At 42.2% G+C, this 21,158-nt stretch overlaps 1 protein-coding gene across 18 annotated transcripts in view; it reads left to right on the top strand.

Moving 5' to 3' along the window:
* The window catches only part of LOC148161802 (putative phospholipid-transporting ATPase IIB), a 78,371-nt gene that overhangs the window by 12,008 nt on the left and 45,205 nt on the right, over nucleotides 1-21,158 (top strand). For 15 of the 18 annotated variants that reach the window (XM_088020552.1, XM_088020561.1, XM_088020557.1 and 12 more), the window contains exons 2-5: nucleotides 9,030-9,203; nucleotides 14,510-14,614; nucleotides 15,838-15,988; nucleotides 19,092-19,192. In XM_088020552.1, the coding sequence (XP_087876678.1) occupies nucleotides 9,030-9,203; nucleotides 14,510-14,614; nucleotides 15,838-15,988; nucleotides 19,092-19,157 (496 nt within the window). In that variant the 3' untranslated portion in view covers nucleotides 19,158-19,192. The other 3 variants (XM_088020562.1, XM_088020563.1, XM_088020564.1) reach the window with 3 other exon arrangements.

Genomic DNA, 21,158 nt, shown 5'->3' with positions numbered 1-21,158 from the left:
TTTTTCATGTTTTCAAATATTTGCTTTCATGGATCATTAGAAGCTATGGTTAAAGTTACTCCCATTACAAAAAAGGGCTGTCAGGGCATTTTCACAAACTGTCCTCCATAAAAGTTGTTCACACTCTTGCTAGCCATTAAGAGTGCTTCGTTAGCCAAGACTGTTAAGAATGCTAAGGGTGAAGAATTTTTTTCAGTTGTTTTAATTTGCGTGTTTTAGAAGTTCTCTTGGAAACAAAAATGACTCCTAGTCTTAAAACCTTCCACTGACTTCCCTTCCCCTGAGAGTTAAAGTGAGACTCCTTATCCTGGCAGGCCGTGCCCACGGGACTCAGCCCTGCCCACCCCTTCAGCCGCATCCGGTGTCCCTCCCGTGCCTTGCCCACTCCAGCTGCCCCGGCTTTCTCTCCAGTCCTGAGCCCTCAAGGCTCTGCAGCCCCGTCCAGGTCTCCCAAGACCTTCTGTGGTTGGTTCCTTTCATGCAGGTGTCTCCTCTTGAGACTCGGCTTCCTTCTGGCCCTCGCGCCTTCTGTATTAGAGTCTTCCCAGCACGTCTCCCTTTGCAAGTAGGCAGCACGCTTCTTGTGCTTGTCCTCGTCGGGACAGCGCTCGCCCAGGGCGGTCCCTCAGGTGTGTGTGGGAAGGGTTAGAGTTCCTAATGTGGCTGCACATAGTTCTCTAAGTACAGCTGTATTTCTTTTTTTATGAATTGTCTTTGCTCATCTGTCATTCAAAGTGTTTGCTTTTTTTTTTTTAAAGATTTTATTTATTTATTTGACGGAGATAGAGAGAGAGCACAAGTAGGCAGAGAGGCAGGCAGAGGGAGAGGGAGAAGCAGGCTCTCCACTGAGCAGGGAGCCCGATGGGGGACTCAATCCTGGGACTCCAGGATCGTGACCTGAGCTGAAGGCAGTCGCTTAACCAACTGAGCCACCCAGGCACCCAAGTGTTTGCTTTTTTTAAATTTTATTTGTGAGAACTGTTTCTGAGGAATGGTTTTACTGTCATGTGCTGTAAAAGTTTCTCATTTGCGCTAAACTTTTCTTCTTGGACCATGCAGAATACAGGTACCCTGGGTGCCCGGTTGTGGGAAGGGCTCCGTAGACCCCAGCCCCCTTCTCCAGGGCCTCACAGTCCAGGAGGCCTTCAGGAGTGTTCTCTCTCCTTCTGGTGTTTGGTCTCATTGACAGGCCAGCTCCCCAAGTGATCAAACTCTTGCCTGAATGTGCCTGGTGTGTGAGGATTTGGCTTTTCCAGGATAGCCATACCGATTCTAGTTCCTTAACTGCGGCAGCCGGCAGGAGGGTGAGGGGAAGGGGCCTGGTGGTGCGTTCAGGCCGACCCCAGGGTAGAAACCAGCTTCGTATGTTGGAGATGTGGGTAGTGATGAGGAAATACCCATCTTCCGGGGGTTACGCGGCTGCTAGGGAGCTGGATTTCAGCGATATTTATAGAATGTGTTCCTTTTTAAAAAATTTATCAGACCTAACATAAAACTTACCATCTTAAGCACGTCTACCCAAGCGTGCAGTGCAGTGGCCGTGAGCACATTCACGCTGTTGTACCACTGTCCTCACCTCCCGCCCCCAGGCCTCCTTCCTCCTCCCAAACCCAAGCTCTGCACCCGGGAGACGCCTCGCTGTCCCCCCTCCCCGGCCCCCGTAGCCTTTCTGTACCTCCGTGTCTGTGGAGTTGACTGCTGTCACCTCGTGGAGGTGGAGCCCTTCGGGGTCTGTCGTATTGCGTCTGGCTTATTGCACTGAGCGAAATGTTTTCAAGCTTCGTGCCATAGCACACGTCACATTGCCTACTTCTTTTAAACCGGGTGATGTCACGTGGTATGGGTAGACCACCTTTGGTCTTGGACATTTCAGTTATTTTTCTTTTTTATAGTAAGAATTTCCTATGTTAATTGTCTAAAACTAGGAATTAAATGAACGTAGGCGAGGTGCTTAAATTCATGCCTGACAGTTTCAGCAAACACTGGCCGCCGGCTTCTCCTGTCCCTCCTCCTCCTCTCAACGCTGAATTTCTACCTGGGCAGCAGGGAAGGGAGGCCACGCTGGCTTGCACCCACGTTCACTGTCCTTCCTTCAGCCTCGCCCTCTGCTTTCCCTCCCCCAGGGGGTAGCTGTCCCTTGCTCTGTAGCTGGGAGGGGTCACCTGAGGATCCAGATGGTCTTCAGTAGCTTTCAGTCGGTTCCTACTCTTTCCTCCCTCCCCACCCGCTTCAGAGGTCCCCCTGACGCCAGGCCCGCCCCTCCAGGGTCCCAGGGTTCTCCTGCTTCCTCGCGGCTGTGCTGAGACTCCTGTTTTTCTTGGATCTGCTTATTTACCATCCATCTCTCTGCTCTCTAGCTTTCTGCATTTTGTTATCATCTCTTGTTTTCTGTTCTGTAGGTTTCAGCTTTAAGAAAAAGCAGTGTTTTTGGTATTGAAGGCAGTCGTGTATTTAATCTTCCATTTTTATGGGAAACACTTTCTAATCCTTTCTACCTGTGTGTCTGTCTGTCTGTGTTTTCTCTTTCAGAAGACAGCTGTTCTGGGCGTCCTAATCTGCAGAGCGGTGTAGACCTCTCGTCGCTCTCCTTACAGGAGTTGACAGTTGTAGTTATCTCGAAGCAGGCTGCCTTCTGTGTCCCAGCTCCAGTTCCAGAATTCTCACGGATAGCTGTGGCTGAGCTTGGGTGACTGGCAGTCCTTCCTGAGCTGTGCGCTGCCCCACCTACCTTCCCTACCTTCCCGTCCGCAGTGGTCATTCCACACGCACCCTGCCCCTCTACCTGGATGCAGCCCCTGCAGCCTGAGCTCAGTCGGCACCTTCCAAGGGCTAGGGGACTGTCTCGCCAGTAGCCACTGCTATCATTTAAGATTTCCTGGTGAGTGAGTCTGAGCTTGTGAGTTACAAGCTGTGTCCGTTACTGACTGCCGTGTCTTCAGTGTGGGCACGCATGTAGTGGTGCTCAGCAGGTGACTGAGGGTATGTACCCAGCACAGCCAAACGGCTTGCAGAGCGTTTTCTCACCTTCCTGTAAGGATTTTGAGAGGTGATTTTTCTTGGGGTCCTCAGCCTAACGTACTCTTTGTACTCCAGTATTTTCAGAGGTCTCGTGGTTTTTATTTTTTATATGACATTATATTGGGAGGAGGAGAAGTGTTTGCGTGGTTAGTGTTTGCTAAAGATCTGCCCACCGTCTCCTCAGGCTTATTCTCTGCTTTACGGTCTCAGGGCAGGTGGTGCCTGTGTTTGTCGTGTGCTGTGTGTCGGGTCCCCTCGATGCCTAATCGGCACTGCACTGAAGCACCAGAGTGCCCGGGGGAGCCTCAGCACAGGCCGTCGGCACACTTACATCCTCCACGAGGAGAGCACCTCTGTCTTCACCTCACCACCCTCTCTTATCCGAGGGCCGTTTCACATGAGGGAGGAAAGATGAGAGCGAGGCTGCGGGAAGCAGGATTGTCAAATTGACTCAGAATACAAAGAAAAAAATCGTCATTAATTGTTATGCAGTTGTATCAGTGTCCTATTGCTGTTCTAAAATTATCCTAAATGTAGTGGCTTAAAACAAATGTATTATTTTCCAGTTCTGAAGGTCAGAACCGTATGGACTCACAGGGCTACAGTCAGGGTGTCAATATGCAGCATCTCCTCCTGTAGGTCCTTGCAGAGAGTCCAGTTCCATGTGGTTGTAGGTTAAAGTCCTGTTTTCTTGCGCCCAAATTACTCTAATACGATACATTTAAGAGATACTACCAATCAGTGTGGAAGAGATGGACTCTTGCATAAATAACATCGCCATTTCTGTTGTTGTATAGTATATATATCCCTGCAAAACTTCGTATTTCGTAGAAATGCTCGCTGGAAGTAACAGGGTTTATGGGCAAAAGTAAGTTAGGGCAGACCACTGGGGACCACATCACTAACAAAAACCGTCATAGTCCTGGTGACATTTGCTGAAGGGGCACATTGAGTTCCTGGCCAGTGAAGATTTACCTGTGAGGAGGCTGGTGCCACGGGAGAGGGTCCTAGTTCCGGGGGTGCCCCCAGTGCACACGCCCCAAATACGCCCAGCTCCACTGAACAGCATGGGGAGCAGCCTTAGCCACAGTTTGTAAGTAGTAGTGCAGGACCCCGTGTGCTAGCAAACGTGAATCAGTGCCGGTGATGACAAGATGCCATTTTCCTCCCTTTATTTAAGCGAAGGGTACATGTATTTAGCTCTCATCTGATGAGGGTGAGGTAAAATTGCTTTTGGCATTATTCATAGCACTCAGTGGTGGGAGTTTAAATTTGCAGTTGGCAATAATATTTCAAGTGTTTTAGAGCTTATGACTTTGTACAAACTATTGCAGTTCTGGGATTCTTTGAAAGAATTCATGTAAAAATATGGAGAAAGTTCTGTGTACAGATATTTGCACGGAAACGTTATTTAGTGGGAATTTATAAATGTTTTCTCTGTCCAACAGTGGGGGATACCTCAGTAACCTTTAACTCAGTAATCCACTTGCTGGCTTATTTTTTTAGTTACCACATGTTAAAAAGATGGTAAGAGGAGCTTAGGTAGCAGGTCAGCATTGGCCTTATTGTCCAAGGACATCTTTATAGTCATTGAATTCCACTTGTGTTTGGATTCTTTTTTTTCTTTTTTAAAGATTGTATTTATTTACTTGAGAGAGAATGAGAGATGGAGAGGACGAGACGGAAGCGGGTCAGAGGGAGAAGCAGACTCCCTGCTGAGCAGGGAGCCCGATGCGGGACTCGATCCTGGGACTCCAGGACCATGACCCGAGCCGAAGGCAGTCGCTTAACCAACTGAGCCACCCAGGCGCCCCACTTGTGTTTGGATTCTTGACAGCTAGGCACCTGTTTCAAAAAAATAAAGTTTCAAGAAGGTGGAGTCTTCTGGAATCTTGCCTTCTGACCTTTTCACAGAATCCTAGTAAGCAAAGGACTGCCTGGCACCGTCACTGCATATACCCGCACATGCACACGCCCCCACACACATGCAGGTGTGTGAACACCCACATCCACAGATTCCCTGAGGGACTGCTAAGTTGGCACATATAAAGCTCGTTTATGTACTCTGCACTGTGTGTATACTTCATATACATTTAAAGCTTGTTATGTACTGTAGAAGATGTATTTCAATAACGTCTTAGAGCAGAATGGAAATAATTCTGTTCTTGGATATTCCTGACCATCTGGAGTAGCACTCACCATTTTCATTCTTTTTTTAAAGATTTTATTTATTTGATAGGGAGAGACACCGTGAGAGAGGGAACACAAACAGGGGGAGTGGGTGAGGGAGAAGCAGGCTTCCCACAGAGCAGGGAGTCCCCCGATCCCAGAATCCTGGGGTCATGACCTGAGCCCAAGGCAGACGCTTAACAACTGAGCCACCCAGGCGCCCCTCATTTGGTTATATCTTTTTAATTTCTTTTAATTTGGAGAAATCTTTGTGGTGGTTTTCTTTCTTCTCATGTGGCATTTTTGAAGAGTCCAGGCTGGTGGTTTGTAGTGTCTGGATTAGTACCTCCTGGAGTTGGGTGTAGTGCTCTTATTTTGTGCACTTCCCGTCACGTGAAAATTAGCCCCAGAGCAGTGCTTCTCAAGCAGCAGAGTGCGAGGGCTCTTGATACCAACTGTAGGCTACTTCCAGAAGTTTCTTGTTTCTGGGGGTGGCTCCAAGAATTTCTGGGGACTGCACTTTGAGAACCACTGCTCTGGGATTGAGTAAATACGGTAAATGTGTACATGTGTTGGCAGGAATGCTGGATCTGCTGCTTCTTGTATCACACCAGCAGGCAGACATCAGGTTGTCCTGTGGTGACTCGTTCTGAGTGTGAGTTCTAGCTTAAGGTGCCGATCTCTGTAGAATTTCTGCTGTTCGTAAGTTTCCATTTGCAGTTGTGAAGAATTGGATGATTCTCCAGCATCGTGACAGTTTTGTTCCCAAATGGTGCTTCCGAAATTTGTTCCCAAATCCCCCCCCCCCCAGGTTTTAGTGGATTTTCCAAATATCTTTCTGTTACTGATTTATTTTTAAGTTTATTTTTAAAGATTTTATTTGAGAGAGAGTGAGAGAAAGAGAGCATGAGCAGGGAGAGAGTGGCAGAGGGAGAAGCAGACTCCCCGCTGAGCAGAGAGCTTGATCCCAGGACCCTGGGATCAGGACCTGAGCTGTAGGCGGACGCTTAACTGGCTGAGTCACCTAGGTGCCCCTGATTTTTTTTTTTTTAAGATTTATTTATTTGTTTCAGAGAGAGAGAGAGTGCAAGCATGAGTGGGGGGAAGGGAAGAGGGAGAAGCAGACTCCCCACTGAGCATGGAGCCAGAAGCAGGACTCGATCCCAGGACCCTAAGATCATGACCTGAGCTGAGGCAGACCCTTAAGCACCTGAGCCATCCAAGCGTCCCTTTCTGTTACTGATTTTTAAAAGAAATTCCTTTATGGGGCGCCTGGGTGGCTCAGTCGTTAAGCATCTGCCTTCAGCTCAGGTCATGATCTCGGGGTCCTGGCATCGAGCCCCACATCGGGCTCCCTGCTCAGCGGGGAGTCTGCTTCTCCCTCTCCCACTTCCCCTGCTTGTGTTCCCTCTCTCGCTGTGTCTCTCTCTGTGAAATAAATAAATAAAATCTTTATAAAAAAAGAAATTCCTTTATGGTAAGAGAACATACTTTGTCTAATTTCAGTTCTTTTGAATTTGTTAGTTTGTGTTATGGCCCAGGTTGCGGTCCGTGGGGATGAGTGTTCATGGTGCACTTGATGAGAACATTCTGCCGTACAGGGTAGAGTGCCAGGGTAGGTTGGCTGACAGTGCTGACCATGTCTTTCTGTCCTTTCTGATACTGTTTCTTCCATTAATTACTGAGAGAGGAGTTATGAAGTCTTCCGGCAGTATTATGGATTTGTTTCTCCTTTTACTTACATATTTCATACTTTGTGTACTTTGAAACTGGTGGTAGGTGCATGCACATTTATGATTGTTAGAGCTTATGGGTGATTTGATCTTTTATCATTATATAATGTTCTTCTTTATCCTGGGCGGTTCTTTCATTTTATTTTTTTGATGTCTTCTTTGTCTTATAGTATCTACTTGTTTTCCTTTGAACGAGTGTTTGCATCATATCTTCTTCCATCTTTTTACTTTTAATCTTTTAACATATGCCATTATATTTCAAGTATTTTTTTTTTTGTAGGTAGTGATTTTTGTCCTCCAGGTGACATTTGGTGACATCTGGACACATTTTTATTGTCACGACTGGGGGAATGCTGCTACTGGCATCAAATGCGTAGTGGCCTGGTTTGCTGGTGAATGCTCCACAATGCACAGGACAGCTCCGTCAACAGAATTCTGAGACCCAAAATGTTAATGGTACCGCTGTTGAGAAGCTCCACGCTAAGGATTGCAATATACATAGCTAACTTTTCACTGTTCATATTTTACACTTAATGTAAGCTATGGAATCGCCTGCTTCTTACAGGATAGCCGCCATATCAGTTCACATCTTTCTACACTGAAAACTTCACCAGATGATGTGACAGCTTTTGCTTTCAATAGTCATACACGTTTTAAAGAATTTTGTGTTCTTTATTTCCAAAAATCCAAGTTTCCTGATGGTATCATTTTTCTTCGTCTTGAAACTTTCTTTAGCTTTCTTTTGTATGAGGTCAGATGGTAACATACCCTCCAAGTTTTATCTTTCATCTGAGAATGTTTTTGTTCTGCCTTCATTCCTGGAGGATCTTTTTGCTGGATATAGAATTCTGGGTTGAGCCTTTTTCCCTTTCAGCACTTAGACATGGAGTTCCTGTCCTCTGGCCTCATCTCTCTCCATGAGAAGTCCATGGGCATTTGAATTGATGGGCTTCTCCATGTAATGAGTTGTTTTCTTCTGGCTCCTTCCAAGAATTTTTCCTTCATCTTTGCTTCGAGTAGTTTGATTAGTGTGCTTTTTGTGATTTCCTTTGACTTTATCCTGTTTCAGCTTGCTGTTGTCTTTAAGTAGATTGTAGTATTGTCTGGCACTCATTTATGCTGTAGTTGTGGGCTTGGTTGGTTTTATTTGTCTTGTATAAAGTCTGTGGACTTCAGAGGGTGCGATGGGAAATTTCAGTTTCAGTGACTACCATCATGTCCCGGGGACACACAGGTCTGTGCTCTGATTTTTACAATTGAGGTGAATACCTACCACAGGTTTGATGTAAAATCAAATAAGATAGCATTCGTGGGCTCTGCAATCTACTTTCTGATGAATTTTTGGTTCTCAAAGTAAGCTTTTAGTTTTAAAATGTACATATGTCTGTGATTGAGGAGAGATAAAATGGGAACTTGATACAGTAGGCTGCCTGTTTTTGGAATCAGAAGAGGATTATTGAACTCTGAAAGGGATGCTGGTTGTGGAGGAAATTATTTCCTTGAATAGAAAATTCAGAAAAGGGAATAACAGAGACAGAGAGTAAGTGTAAGTGGGACATAGCATCCTTGCTGCGTATATCAAATCTGACAACAAACCAAGGGACCGTGTTCCCACCTTTCAAAAGAAGATACTTCCATAGTTCAAAAGTCACTTCCACGACTTTGATTGATGAATGTAAAGTTGGGCACATTTTACATCCAATCGATCTGTAGCAGAGTATTTAGATATGACCTGGAAGTATACATGTTTTGCTAATATTTTGGGTGATTGTTTTTATATTCCTGAATTGAACACCATGAGTGGGTGGTACTGTTGAGCTGACTGTTCACACCAGTGGCTTTGTGGAGGGCTCCCCTTCTAGCGTGGTCATGTTCGCTTCCTTGGGCAGCCTGTTCCTTTCCTTCTGACCCTGGCTAAATACATTTTTTGTAAAGGAAAGTAGCATCCCTTATTTATAATGGTTTGCCTCTGCTGTAGACAGCTTAGTTTGAAGAAAAAAGAAAAATGTGGTTAGTAGAATGGGACCAGCTCTTGTCTTAAATAATACCCTTACTGGTGACAGAAGGCTGCTTGGCCTGCCTCAGCATTCTCTCCTTACCTCTGACCAGGTACCAGCTGGAAGATGAGTCTGCCCATTTGGATGAAATGCCATTAATGATGTCTGAAGAAGGCTTCGAGAATGATGAAAGTGATTACCACACGTTACCACGAGCTAGGATCAGACAGAGAAGAAGAGGACTAGAGTGGTTTGTCTGTGGAGGATGGAAGTTCCTCTGCACCAGGTTTGTGATCTCTTGCTGCCTAATTTCCTATTCTCTCAGGTATACAGTTAAGGTATTTAGAAGCTCGGCTTCTAACATACTTATTTTTATATCAAATAAAGAAGACACTCTCAATGAAATGACATAACGGAAAGTGTTAAACATTAGTCAAAACCAAACATTGCTAATCAGAAAAGGACAGAATGCCAAGGTCACTTTCTTTTTTTAAAGATTGTATTTATTTATTGGTCAGAGGGAAACAGAGAGCACAAGCAGGGGGAGCGGCAGAGGGACAAGCAGACTCCCCGCTGAGCAAGGAGCCTGATGTGGGGCTCGATCCCAGGACCCTGGGATCATGACCTTGAGCTGAAGGCAGACGCTTAATCGACGGAACCACCCAGGCGTCCTCAAGTTCACTTTTTTCATGCGACGTTTAAATGTTTAGAAAGTGGAGAAAGATTAGTGGTTTTGTATTGATTGCATGGTAGAGTCAATTCTGGTCACTGTGTCAGCATTTGTAAACCGTGCTCTCTTCCATCTTCGGTCCTGCTCTCATCCAGAAAGGCAGGTAGGGGCCTGTAAAATGCAGTTTAATAATACTGTAACTCTGTGTATTATGGGCCTGTAAAATGCAGTTTAATAATACTGGAACTCTGTGTATTATTTGACTCAAATGCTTTGACTTGGAAGAAGATTCTTCAGTAAATTTAACCAGAAAGAAACAAAGGTAAGACCTGCTCATATTTAAACAAGTTCACTGGTGGTTGAGATAAACTTCATCAGCTGTGCTCACCCTTGACTTTAGAGGCTGGTCTGTGAAACCACACTCTGTGTCTAGGACACTTGGCCATTGACTGTCCTCCAGCCCTAGGGACGGGTAGAGCAAGATTTCAGCTGACTGATGCCAACATAACTTGAGTGGGGTATGTCGAATAAATTACTGCTTTGATAGTCTTTCTGCTCTTTAAAGTTTGTGGTCAGTGCCTTTCTTAACCATCATGAACTTAGATCCCTTTGACCATAAAAGAGATACAAGTCATTGTAGAAAGATACCTTATATATCATCCTCATTATCTCTTTAGAAGTTTGTAAAAAGATGTTTTTACAACCAATTTGATTTTGGGGTCGGCTCACATAGTGGTATTCAAACAGTGGTGTGTGGACTCCCAGGGACTCTGAGGAATCCCTCAAAGAGATCGACCACGCAGAATCGGGAAGTGAGCCTGAGCAGGATTTAGGCTTATCACCCCCTCTCAGCTTCCAATTAGTGTCTGTCTTTATCTTTCCTGTATATTGTAAGCTGTTCATATGAAGAAGCAATTTCATGGCTAAACAAGGCTTTAGAAATCACTGACTTGTGTTACTAATTTTTAATGAGTGAGACAGTTTTTTCACAAAACATTTTCTAGGTTAAATAGCCAATATTCCTGGAGTATTCTTTGGGGGTACTTAACCTTGTCTAGACTTAATTCCTTTTAACAGTTGCAGGGCTATGCAGAATTGTTTTTTCTTGTGTCCCTTGTGATGCTTTGTGCTTTTCAAGGGGTTTATCTACTTTCAAATATATAAATTCCTGTAATAGAAAATGTATGAGGTTCTGGAGGGATGTCACATTTTATTATTCCTGATATTGTTAATTTATCTCTCCCTTTTCCCTGTTAATCTTGATAGGAGGTTATCAGTTCTTTTCAAAGAGCCAAACTTCTGGTGTTGTCTTTGCTTTTGAAATTTTAAGCTTTTATCATGAAATAAATCCAGACTTGAAATAAATTCACTTTTATCTTGAAATAAATCCAAACTTATAGAAAAGTTGCAAGAATTCCTCCTATGCCCTTTGCCTAAGATCACTAATGTTTAATCTTTTGCCACATTTATTGACCATTCTCTTTATATCTCACTGTTATTTTCAGAGTGATTTCAGACGAGGTTGCTTGTTACTTCACTCCTCTTTGATCTTAGTGTTCCGTGCATGTTTCTTAGGAAGAGGCTATTTTCGTACATGGCCACCAGGCAGTTGCCACGTTCAGGAGATTTTGCTCTGACACAGCTCTGTCTCCTGCCCACAGAGCACCCTTCCTCTCTAGGCTGGCCTGGCATTTAGGTGGCCATCTCCATGAGCCATCTCCATGAATCTGGAGCCACTCTTGCCCTAACTTTGTCTTGCATTCCATTGATGTTTATGGGAACTACACAACAGGTATTTTATAGAACATTTCAGGTTTTGGTCTGTCTGAGGTCTCCTCGCCATTAGATTCAGGTTAAACATTCTCTGGGACACTGTATGAGTGACACTGTGTCCCTCTTAGGATGTCTGCTTCCTGTGTCATTGAAGTCTGGTCTGCCCTTAATTTTTTTCATACTGAGTTTAACTTGCCTTTCTTTTTCTGGCTTCGTTAGATGGATTCTCAGGTCACCAGCATTGTACTTTTTTCTTTTTTAAAAACAGATGCATTTCAGTTTTGACACATGGTATTATTATTACTATTTAGTTCAAAATATTTTGATTTACATTGCCATTTCTGCTTTAGTTGATGTTCAGTTTAGAACCATGCTGATTAATTTCCAGTCAGGAATTTTCCTGATTATCTTTTTGTAATTGACTGTTATCTTTTTTTTTTTAAAGATTTTATTTTTTATTTGAGGGAGAGAAAGTGAGAGCAAGAGAGAGAGAGCATAAGCGGTGGGAGGGGGCAGATGGAGAGGGAGAAGCAGACTCCCTGCTGAGCTGGGAGACTGGAGACACTGGGGCTGGATCCCAGGGTCCTGAGATCATGATCTGAGTTGAAGTCAGACGCTTCATGGACTGAGCCACCCCGGTGCCATGTGATCGACTTTATCTTAATTCCACTGTGGCCCGAGAACATACTTGGGATTTTTTTCTTTCAGTCTCTGTAATGTGTTGAGACTTACTTTATGATTCATCGTATATGGGCAGTGTTAGTCAATTTTCTGTGTGTATTTGAAAAGAATTTGTCCTTTTTTGTTGACTGTGTTGCTCTGTGTTGCTTTTTTTTTTAAAAAGATTTTATCCACTTATTTGATTAATTTGTTAATAGTCTTGTTTGAATCTTCTGTATTCATATTCGAAGTTTACTTATCAGTTACTGAGAAGCTTGTGTGAGTCTCAACATCTTTGAGGATGTGTCTACTGCTTTAAATTATGTCATTTTGCTTTATATATTTTAGAGTATGTTATTAGATGATGCGAGTGTAGGGTTACTAACTCACTGTTGGATTGATCTTTATCTGATAATATTTCTTCTGTGTGGGCTCATAATGTCTATCTTCAATAGACATTATGAAATGATACCAGCTTTCTTTATTTTTATTTATTTTAATTCCAGTTAGTTGACATGCGGCGTTATATTAGCTTCAGGTTTCCATACATCACCCTGTGCTTAACACAAGTGCCCTCCTTCATCCCCTTCACCTGTGTCCCTCCCCCACCCACCTCCCTCTGGTGAGCGTCAGTCTGTCCTCTGTTATTAACACTTGTTTCTTGGTTTGTCTCTCTCTTTTGCTCTCTCTCTCTCCCAGCTTTCTTTGATTAGTATTTGCATGGTATATGATTTTCATCCTTTTACTTTGTTTTATTTAAAAAAAAAAAACTTTTCTGGCGGCGCCTGGGTGGCTCAGTTCGTTAAGCATCTGCTTTCAGCTCATGTCATGATCCCAGGGTTCTGGGATCCAGTCCCACATCAGGAGCCTGCTTCTCCCTCTACCCGTGCCCCTCTCTCCTGCTCATGCTCTCTCACTCCCCCCCTCTCTCAGTAAATAAAATCTTAAAAAACAAAACCTTTTCTTTTGAAATAATTACAGCTTTACAGGAAATTGCAAACTTAGTATAGAGGGGTCCTGCTTATCCTTCACCCAGTTTCCCCCAGTGGTTGCATCTTTCTTTTTTTTTTTTTTTAAAGATTTTATCCATTTGTTTGAGAGCGAAAGAGTGAGCCTGAGGTGGGGAGGGGCCGAGGGAGAGGGAGAAGCAGGCTCCCTGCTGAGCAGGGAGCCCCAGGTGCAACTGGATCACGGGACCCTGAGCCAAAGGCAGCCGCTTAACTGACTGAGTCACCCAGGCGCCCCCCAGTGGTTGCATCGAACCAGAAAGTTGATGCTGGTGTAAACTGTGTATAGTTCACTACGTTTTACTACATGTGCAGGTCTGTGTAACCACCACTGCAGTAAAGATACAGAACTGTCCCATTACCGCAGGTGTCTCCTGTCTGCTGCCTTCTATAGTCATGTTCTCTCTCCTACCCCAGGCCCTAGCCTCTGGCAACCACTAATCCGTCTCTATTTGTATAATTTTAATTTTGAGAATGTCAAATAAGTGAAACCATTCCATTTGTGATTTTTGGAGATTGGCCTACTCCAATCAACACAGGGCCCTTGATAACCACTCACGTAGTTGTATCGATAGTTTTTCCTTTTAATTGCGGACTGGCATTCCAGGGGATGGATGAATGTTTGTTTAAGCATTCACCTACGATAGGACATTTAGATTGTTCCAAGTTTTTGGATGTTCCAAATAAAGCTGCTATGAATCATCATGTACAGGTTTTTTTTTTTTTTGTATGGACATAAGTTTTCCTTTCTCTGGGCTAAATGCTCAGGAGTACGGTTGCTGGGTTGCATAATAAGCATATGTTTAGTTTTTTATGAAAGTGCTGAACTGTTTCCCGGAGTGGTTGTACCATTTCACATTCCCACCAGCAGTGAAGGAGAGATTCAGTATCTCCTTGTCAACCTTGTTGTCACTGTTTTTTATTTTAGCTGTTAGAATATGTGTGTACTGACAGCTCATTGTGGCCTCAGGTTGTTTGCATTTTCTAAAGGCCTAGTGAGGTTCACTGTCTTATTTGCCATAGGCATGTCCTCTTCAGTAAATGTGTCTGTAGGTCCATTCCATTTTCTTCTTGGTTTGGTTTTTTTCCTGGTGAAGTTTTAAGAGTTCTTTATATATTTCACTTGTGAGTCTTCTGTTAGGTGGGTAGTTTGCAAATATTTTCTTCCATTCTGTAGCTTGTCTTTTCATCCTCTAAGAGTTTTTCCACAGATCCAAAGTCTTTCATTTTGATGAAGTCCAACTGTTTGTTTTTTTTCTTTTGAGCACTGCGCTTTGATTGTCACGTCTAAGGACTTTTCACCCAGCCCTGTGTCTCAAAGATTTTCTTCTGTAAGTTTTATAGTTTAACATTATTTAGATCCTTTTTGAGTTAGTTTTGTACAAGGTGGGAAGTTTTGGTTTAGATTTATTTTTTGCCTATGTATATCCAAATGCTCCAGCACCATTGTTGAACTGATTTTATGCCTGTGTCTCTGGTCAGTTGGCTGCACACGAGTGGGGCTTGTTGCCTGTATTGTCCCTTCGTCTGCCCTGCTAGTGCTACCCAGTCTGGAGAACTGTCTCGTTATCTAAGTCTTCAAATGGGGTAGGTTGATTCCTTGTATTTTATTCTTTTTCAAGGTTTTCTTAGCCCTCTAGCTATTAGGCCTTTCCATAGACATTTTAGAATAATCTAGCCCAGTCTGTAAAATCTTTTCAGGGATTTTGATAGGAATTATGTTTTACCTGTATATTAGGATGCCACCGTGGGTGCCATCCAAAGTAAGGCGACTTCTGAAGATTGATGTCAGTGTGATTGGAGTAAAGGGCTAGTGCGCCCTCCCCACCTGCCGTGGAAGACATGCAGTGATTTCAAGATGGAAGTCCTGATATGCCAACTTCATTTTATAATCACACCTCCTGAGACTGACATTGTCACACAAAATTTCATGTTAATTTTTCAGCTGAGTCTGTCACAGAGTGAAGTTCAGAGCTTCTGCCTTTTGCTGCTGGCTTGCTGTTGTAGCCCAGACTACACCTAGAAGATACAGTTCAACAACCTGCCTTCATAAGCCATTCTAGGTCTCCTGCAGTTTGGAGATTTGAGCAAAGCCAAACTGTTAATGCTGAAGTTTAAATTCACGATTCTTATTTTATGCTTAGTTTAGGCGATTTTGATACCTTTTCACCATTTTCTTAAGTATTTTGAGAAAAGTTTATTCTCTCTATCCAAACATAATGGTTTGGATGTCCAGGAAGTGGAAGTGTTTGTGCTGCTGGAGTCCTGACACTATGGCACATGGACGGACTGGAAGATAGCTTTGGCCCTATCCCCTTAAACATCAGTGTTCTTTCCCAATGTTGAATGGAGCCGTAAGTCTTAATTTTTTATTAATGCTACTAAAATAGTCCTCTTTAAGAGAGGAAAAGAGTGATTACCTGAGAGAGTAGATGTCCGAGGACCTTTGTCATCGGATCACTGAGCGGTGTATTGAGAATTGCAAACGACACGGCTCTCCTTTTCTCCTCATAGAAGAGCATTGATTGCTTCAGAAACTTAATGGTTTTGTCAGTGAGAGGGTCTAAACAGGGAAGATCATTTGCCTGAGGTTCTAGAAGTCATTATGCACTCATACAAGTCTCTTTCAGTGTTTTATGTCAAAGTTATTTCAGTATAACCTATTTGAAGATAACCTTTACAGATTAACATTAGATATGCTTTCGGTGTCTGGTAAATACAGAAACAATCAGTATTGGCTCTAAATATGTAGCATTAATTTAAACATTTTTTAAAAAGCATATATAACGAGTGTCTTTTGTTTCATGCAGTTGCTGTGATTGGCTGATAAATATTTGTCAAAGAAAGAGAGAACTGAAAGCTCGCACGGTGTGGCTTGGATATCCTGAAAAGTGTGAAGAAAAGCGTCCCAGAAATTCTATAAAAAATCAAAAATACAATGTATTTACCTTTATACCTGGGGTAAGACTATTACATTCTTAAGAATGGGTTTCATATCAGAGATTGCTGGCTCCTTTTGTTTTCACTGTTTTTTTTATTTTTTAATTTTTTTTCCCATTAATTGTGTCCTGTCCAAATCAGTGACCTTTTGCTTTTGAACCATTTATGTTTCAAGTAGTTGTTAAATAATTCATGCGCACTTTTAATGGGTACATCATGAAGTTCAAGGTGAGAAAATTTATAGTTTGACTTCAGTCCTAGATAAATATATTTATATTATTGTAGAAATAATCAAGCCTAAATTAAATTAACAGAAAATAAGTCCTAAGTTTTGTTTGGAGGTGAAGTGGAATGTTAAGTTTAAAGCCTGCCAAGGAACTTCATGCTGAAAGTAAAATAATTTTTTATAGAAACGTGACTCAGTAACAAAATATCTATAAGCATTTATAGATAATATTTTCTACTTCACATTATAAATTTCAAGCCATGTTATGTTGTTATATCATTAGTTATCTTTAATTAGGTATTATGCTAGGTGTAAATAATGAAGTTTAAATATTTGATTACTTTTTTTGTTGCTAGTGGTATTTTTGGCTTAAGTTACAAAACTGAGTATGTATTTAGGATGATTGACTAATTTTTGGTTTTTGTACATTTCCTATTTTTATAGACCAATTTATTCGTCTTTCTAAAGACAAAAGGAAGCTGGTACTGGTTATATTTCTATATCAAAGTTTCTGACACATTCTAGTTATTTGCTCTTACGCTCTTTACAAGAAAATGTCTTGGTAAAGTGAAATAAGGGCTGTTTTATTTTTCATGTTTTAATTTAAATAATCATGCTGATTTTATACTGGGCATTGATTGCCCCTCACCACCCTCCCCCATCCATCTAATAGTTGGTGAATGCTTCATATCTAATTAACTCTTTAGTAAAACACACAAAACTACTGTCTCCGTCATTAAAAGACAGCTCTTTTGTCAGGACAATAAAATGTAAGCTGTCTTTCAGGCAGATAAATATTCTCATCTTTCTTGAATGAAGTTACTGTTTTCTTTAAATTTTATTTTTTTTTTTAAAGATTTTTTTATTTATTTGAGACAGAGAGAATGAGAGAGAGAGAGCACATGAGAGGGGGGAGGGTCAGAGGGAGAAGCAGACTCCCCGCTGAGCAGGGAGCCCGATGCGGGACTCGATCCGGGGACTCCAGGATCATGACCTGAGCCGAAGGCAGTTGCCCAACCAACTGAGCCACCCAGGCGCCCTGTTTTCTTTAAATTTTAAATACTCGCAGATTGGCGAAGCATTGTACATTTTCCTAAAGGTCACAAAGTTCATTCAGTAGACAACAGAGTATTGATTACAGTGGCTTAAAGCCCACAGTGCAGCCTCACTCTGACCAGAGCAAATCCCTGCAGCCCACCAGGATGGGCTGTGTCCTGAGAGCACCTGTTGGTGTGGCTGCACCACTGTTACCGTGTGAATTCTCGTTCTTAGATTGTCTCTTAAATTAGGCTTTTCATCTAAAACGTAGTATTTTAGAAACATTTGGTAATTGCACAGTAGGAATTCTATGCCATTTTTAGCACAAATGGCAATTTTTGAATTGCTAATAGATATAATTTATGCTACCTGAGATTTTAAAGAAATCACTGAGGAGAAAGAGCTTTCTCTCCTGCTGAGATTAATTTATGAAATGACTCAAAACATCTTTAGACAGCAATTGAATATGATTATGAATAGAAACGTGTTATCATTGTAGCTGATTTTTGAGTTGCACAAACAGCTGTATGGTAATGTAGAAAACTTCATTATATAAAAACTGTGGTTCCAGACTCTTTAAAAAGTCAACAATAAGTACTTAACCCATTGCTCTGCTCTTGTTAAAATTTCCATACCCTCCAAGTTGCATATAAAATGGCATCCAAAGAGATTTTGATTTGGAAGTTGCAAGGTTGTAAGTTTAATTGCAATGATAGTGTGCCGTTTGAATTATTCTCATCTATAAACATGAAATTTGTTCCATTTTGATTTTCAATTTAAATTTAATAATTTGAGAATTTGTAAATAGAAGTGTCTTAATATACTGGCTCTTGGGTTTTCTTCCTTAAAAATAACTCTATTTGAATTAAAAAACAAAAACAAAGTTGCAGGATTTGCATTCCTAAAATTTTGTTGAAGGATACTTCTTTTGTATTTGAAAATATTATTGCAGATCAACTGCCAAGAGATTATAAAGAATATATAGGTCGCTGTCTTCCGGAGTTGGTGTGCAATTCACATACTTTTTTATGTCATTATTTCTTATACTTCGAGAGAAGTAAATAGAGGAGATTAAGACAGTTTTTGTGAAGTCAAATTGTGTATGTTTTGCTTGTTCGCTCAGTTATTTTATTTTATTTTATTTTTTAAAGATTTTATTTATTTATTTGAGAGAGAGAATGAGATAGAGAGAGAGCATGAGAGGGGAGAGGGTCAGAGGGAGAAGCAGACTCCCTGCTGAGCAGCGAGCCAGATGTGGGACTCGATCCCGGGACTCCAGGATCATGACCTGAGCCGAAGGCAGTTGCTTAACCAACTGAGCCACCCAGGCGCCCCTCGCTCAGTTATTTTAAAGCTACCCAGATGTTCGTGTTCAGAAACGTGGCTATTATATTTTATTTTTTACCGTTTCATAAATATAAGGTTAATAGAACTTTCCCATTGAGAGTTTCTGAGTTATCAAGATACACATTTGTGTGTATATAAATAATATATTTATTGACTTACATTGGGAAGATTTCGCTATCTCATTTGCTTTGATATACATACAGAGATTTACAGAGGAGTGTGCAAAACTGGAAATTGTATACAAGAAAATAAAAACTTTTAGAGGATGCTTTTAACATAATTGGAAGTTCTAATTGTTTTTTCAGTTTATTTTAAATATAATTTTAAATAAATATATATGTAATTTAGTTATTGGGAAGCCAGTGTCAGAATTACTTAATTTACTGTAACTGAGGGCATATTGTCACTGTTTGATGGAAATATAGTTAGCTATTGTGCTGATTTAATTATTTAATTGAAGTTTTAAAGGTTGTCCGTGGAGAGATTGTGTTAATTTTTTCTTTTCCTTTTTAGGTTTTATATGAACAATTCAAGTTTTTCTTGAATCTCTATCCTGCTCACAGTTTGTGCCAGCATTGAAAATAGGCTATCTCTACACCTACTGGGCTTCTCTGGTAAAAGAAAAGATTTTTGAAATTAAGTTAAATTATTAATATTTAGTATTTGGTTTTCAGAGTGGAGATGGTTGAGAGATAAATCGATCAGGTTTTCAGAAGCATGATACTGCTGCTGTGCACCATTGGACTTCACTTACAGGGTTTTCCAGAGCTCTGCCACTGACCGACTTCGCAGCCTCGCCAGGGGTGTTGGGCCTGTGCGCTGCCTGTGCGTCTTGGCTCAAAGGCCACTGGGCGCCTTTGCTGGCGGGCATGGGGGGTGGTCTCCTTGGGGCATCCTGTACGTGCCCTGTGATACCAGGTCTGTCTCTCCAGCCCGGCTCCCCCATGCCGATGGCGCTGTTGGGAACGATGGGGTGGGGTCTCCTCAGTGACTCTCTTGGCATCCTGAGAGATGGGCACTTCTTCCCTTTTGGCTGAAGTAGCTCAGTCAGTAGTCCAGACAGTTTCTGGTTGGCAGCTCAGTGTGGGGAAGTTTTTGGAAGGCAGATGACACTTAACATCAAATATTTCAACTTCAGACATAATGCTGTTTTAATGGTTTGATGCTGTTTGCCAATAATTTTCATTAATTTTCAGCTTATACAGACAAAATGTGTGCCTTCTTTCTTCCTCTCACCTGGAAAAACGTACTGCTTCCTTTTGGCCCCCCAGAGAGGGTCTTCTCAGATGCACCGGGGAGGACTGGCAGAGGGGGCCGAAATCTCCCTGACGGGGTCCCTTCAACTAGCCCCTCCTGCTCCCATCCACACAGACTTTCGAGTAGCATGGATTTGAGCGGTGAAAGTCACTGCATTGTCCTACAAATACAAAGTCACCGAATGAATGAATACATGTCCACTCTTTAAATTAGCAAGGTTGGAGGACAGTGGGGTTGTTTAAATAGGGTGGTCAAGGAAGGCCCCTCTGAGGGGCGGCACTCAAATGCTCTCCAGATGGCAGAGTGGCTGGGCCGTGTGCAGAACAGGGAAAAGAGATGTGCAGGCCAAGGGGCCGGGTGCTGGGGTGCTGCTGGAGCACAGGGACGCGGTGGCTGTGCTGGAAGGCAGGTCAGTGAGGGCTCCCATCTCCTCCTGAGCGGGAGAGGGAGCTGTCTGTGTCTGTGGGTGTCACACAGCACACAAAGGACACTGAGGCTCGGACCCCACTTGTCACAGGACAGCACAGCTGGTTCAGGCCGGACAGCTCTGGAGAGAGGACAGAGACTGTTGGCTTTGTTCCTCGCCCCTTTCTTCCCCCGCAGGCAACTTCTGTTCTGCGTCTGAAATTCAGTTGTTACATCTCCTAATAATTTTACTACTTATGTTTGTGTCACTAAAATAATAGTATTGTTTGCATGCTTTAAAAAATCTATATAAAGATTATCTTACTGTCCGTTTCCTGTTGTATCACGCTTTTTTGGCTTATCATTTATTTCTAAAATGGATCCATGATGACACATTCACTTTTCACTTCTCTGAAGTACTCCATTGAATGAACATGTCCATCTTTCCAGAAAAAGAGACTTTGAGGTTTCTTCTCATTTTTCACAGTTACAGACTTTGCTATAATGGTCACTGTGATTGTATGTTGTTCCCTGTGCACGTGAGCCGGAGACCCCTTAGGCTGTGTGCATCCTGGAAGTCTGAGTGACAGACTGCTCCTTACTTTTCCCAGTTTCCAATAAAAGCAGTAGAGCATGACAGAAATTTTAGAGCATAGAGAAAATACTGGCTCATCCTAAAAACACAACTATACTTACGATTTCAGTGTGTTTATTTCTGGCCACTTTTTCTATCCCCGGCTTCACGAGGTTGCCCTGAACCTCTTCAGTTTCACTCCCATCTTGGGTTGAAATTCACTTTAGCAGTGATAGTCTCAGAATTTAAGATCTTCTTAAAAATCTAAGGTAAAGTGTGTTCATTTCTGTTTTGCTTTTGCATCTTTCCTATTAACTGTGATTTCAGTAGCTTTTAACCAAAGA

The sequence above is a fragment of the Eumetopias jubatus genome, unplaced genomic scaffold (genome assembly GCF_037043125.1).
Source record: "Eumetopias jubatus isolate StellerSeaLion01/CBP00866 unplaced genomic scaffold, mEumJub1_p1.0 scaffold_55, whole genome shotgun sequence".
NCBI classification, from domain to species: domain Eukaryota; kingdom Metazoa; phylum Chordata; class Mammalia; order Carnivora; family Otariidae; genus Eumetopias; species Eumetopias jubatus.
The sequence above is the reverse complement of the archived record's forward strand: the minus strand, read 5'-3'. Positions and strand labels throughout refer to the sequence as shown.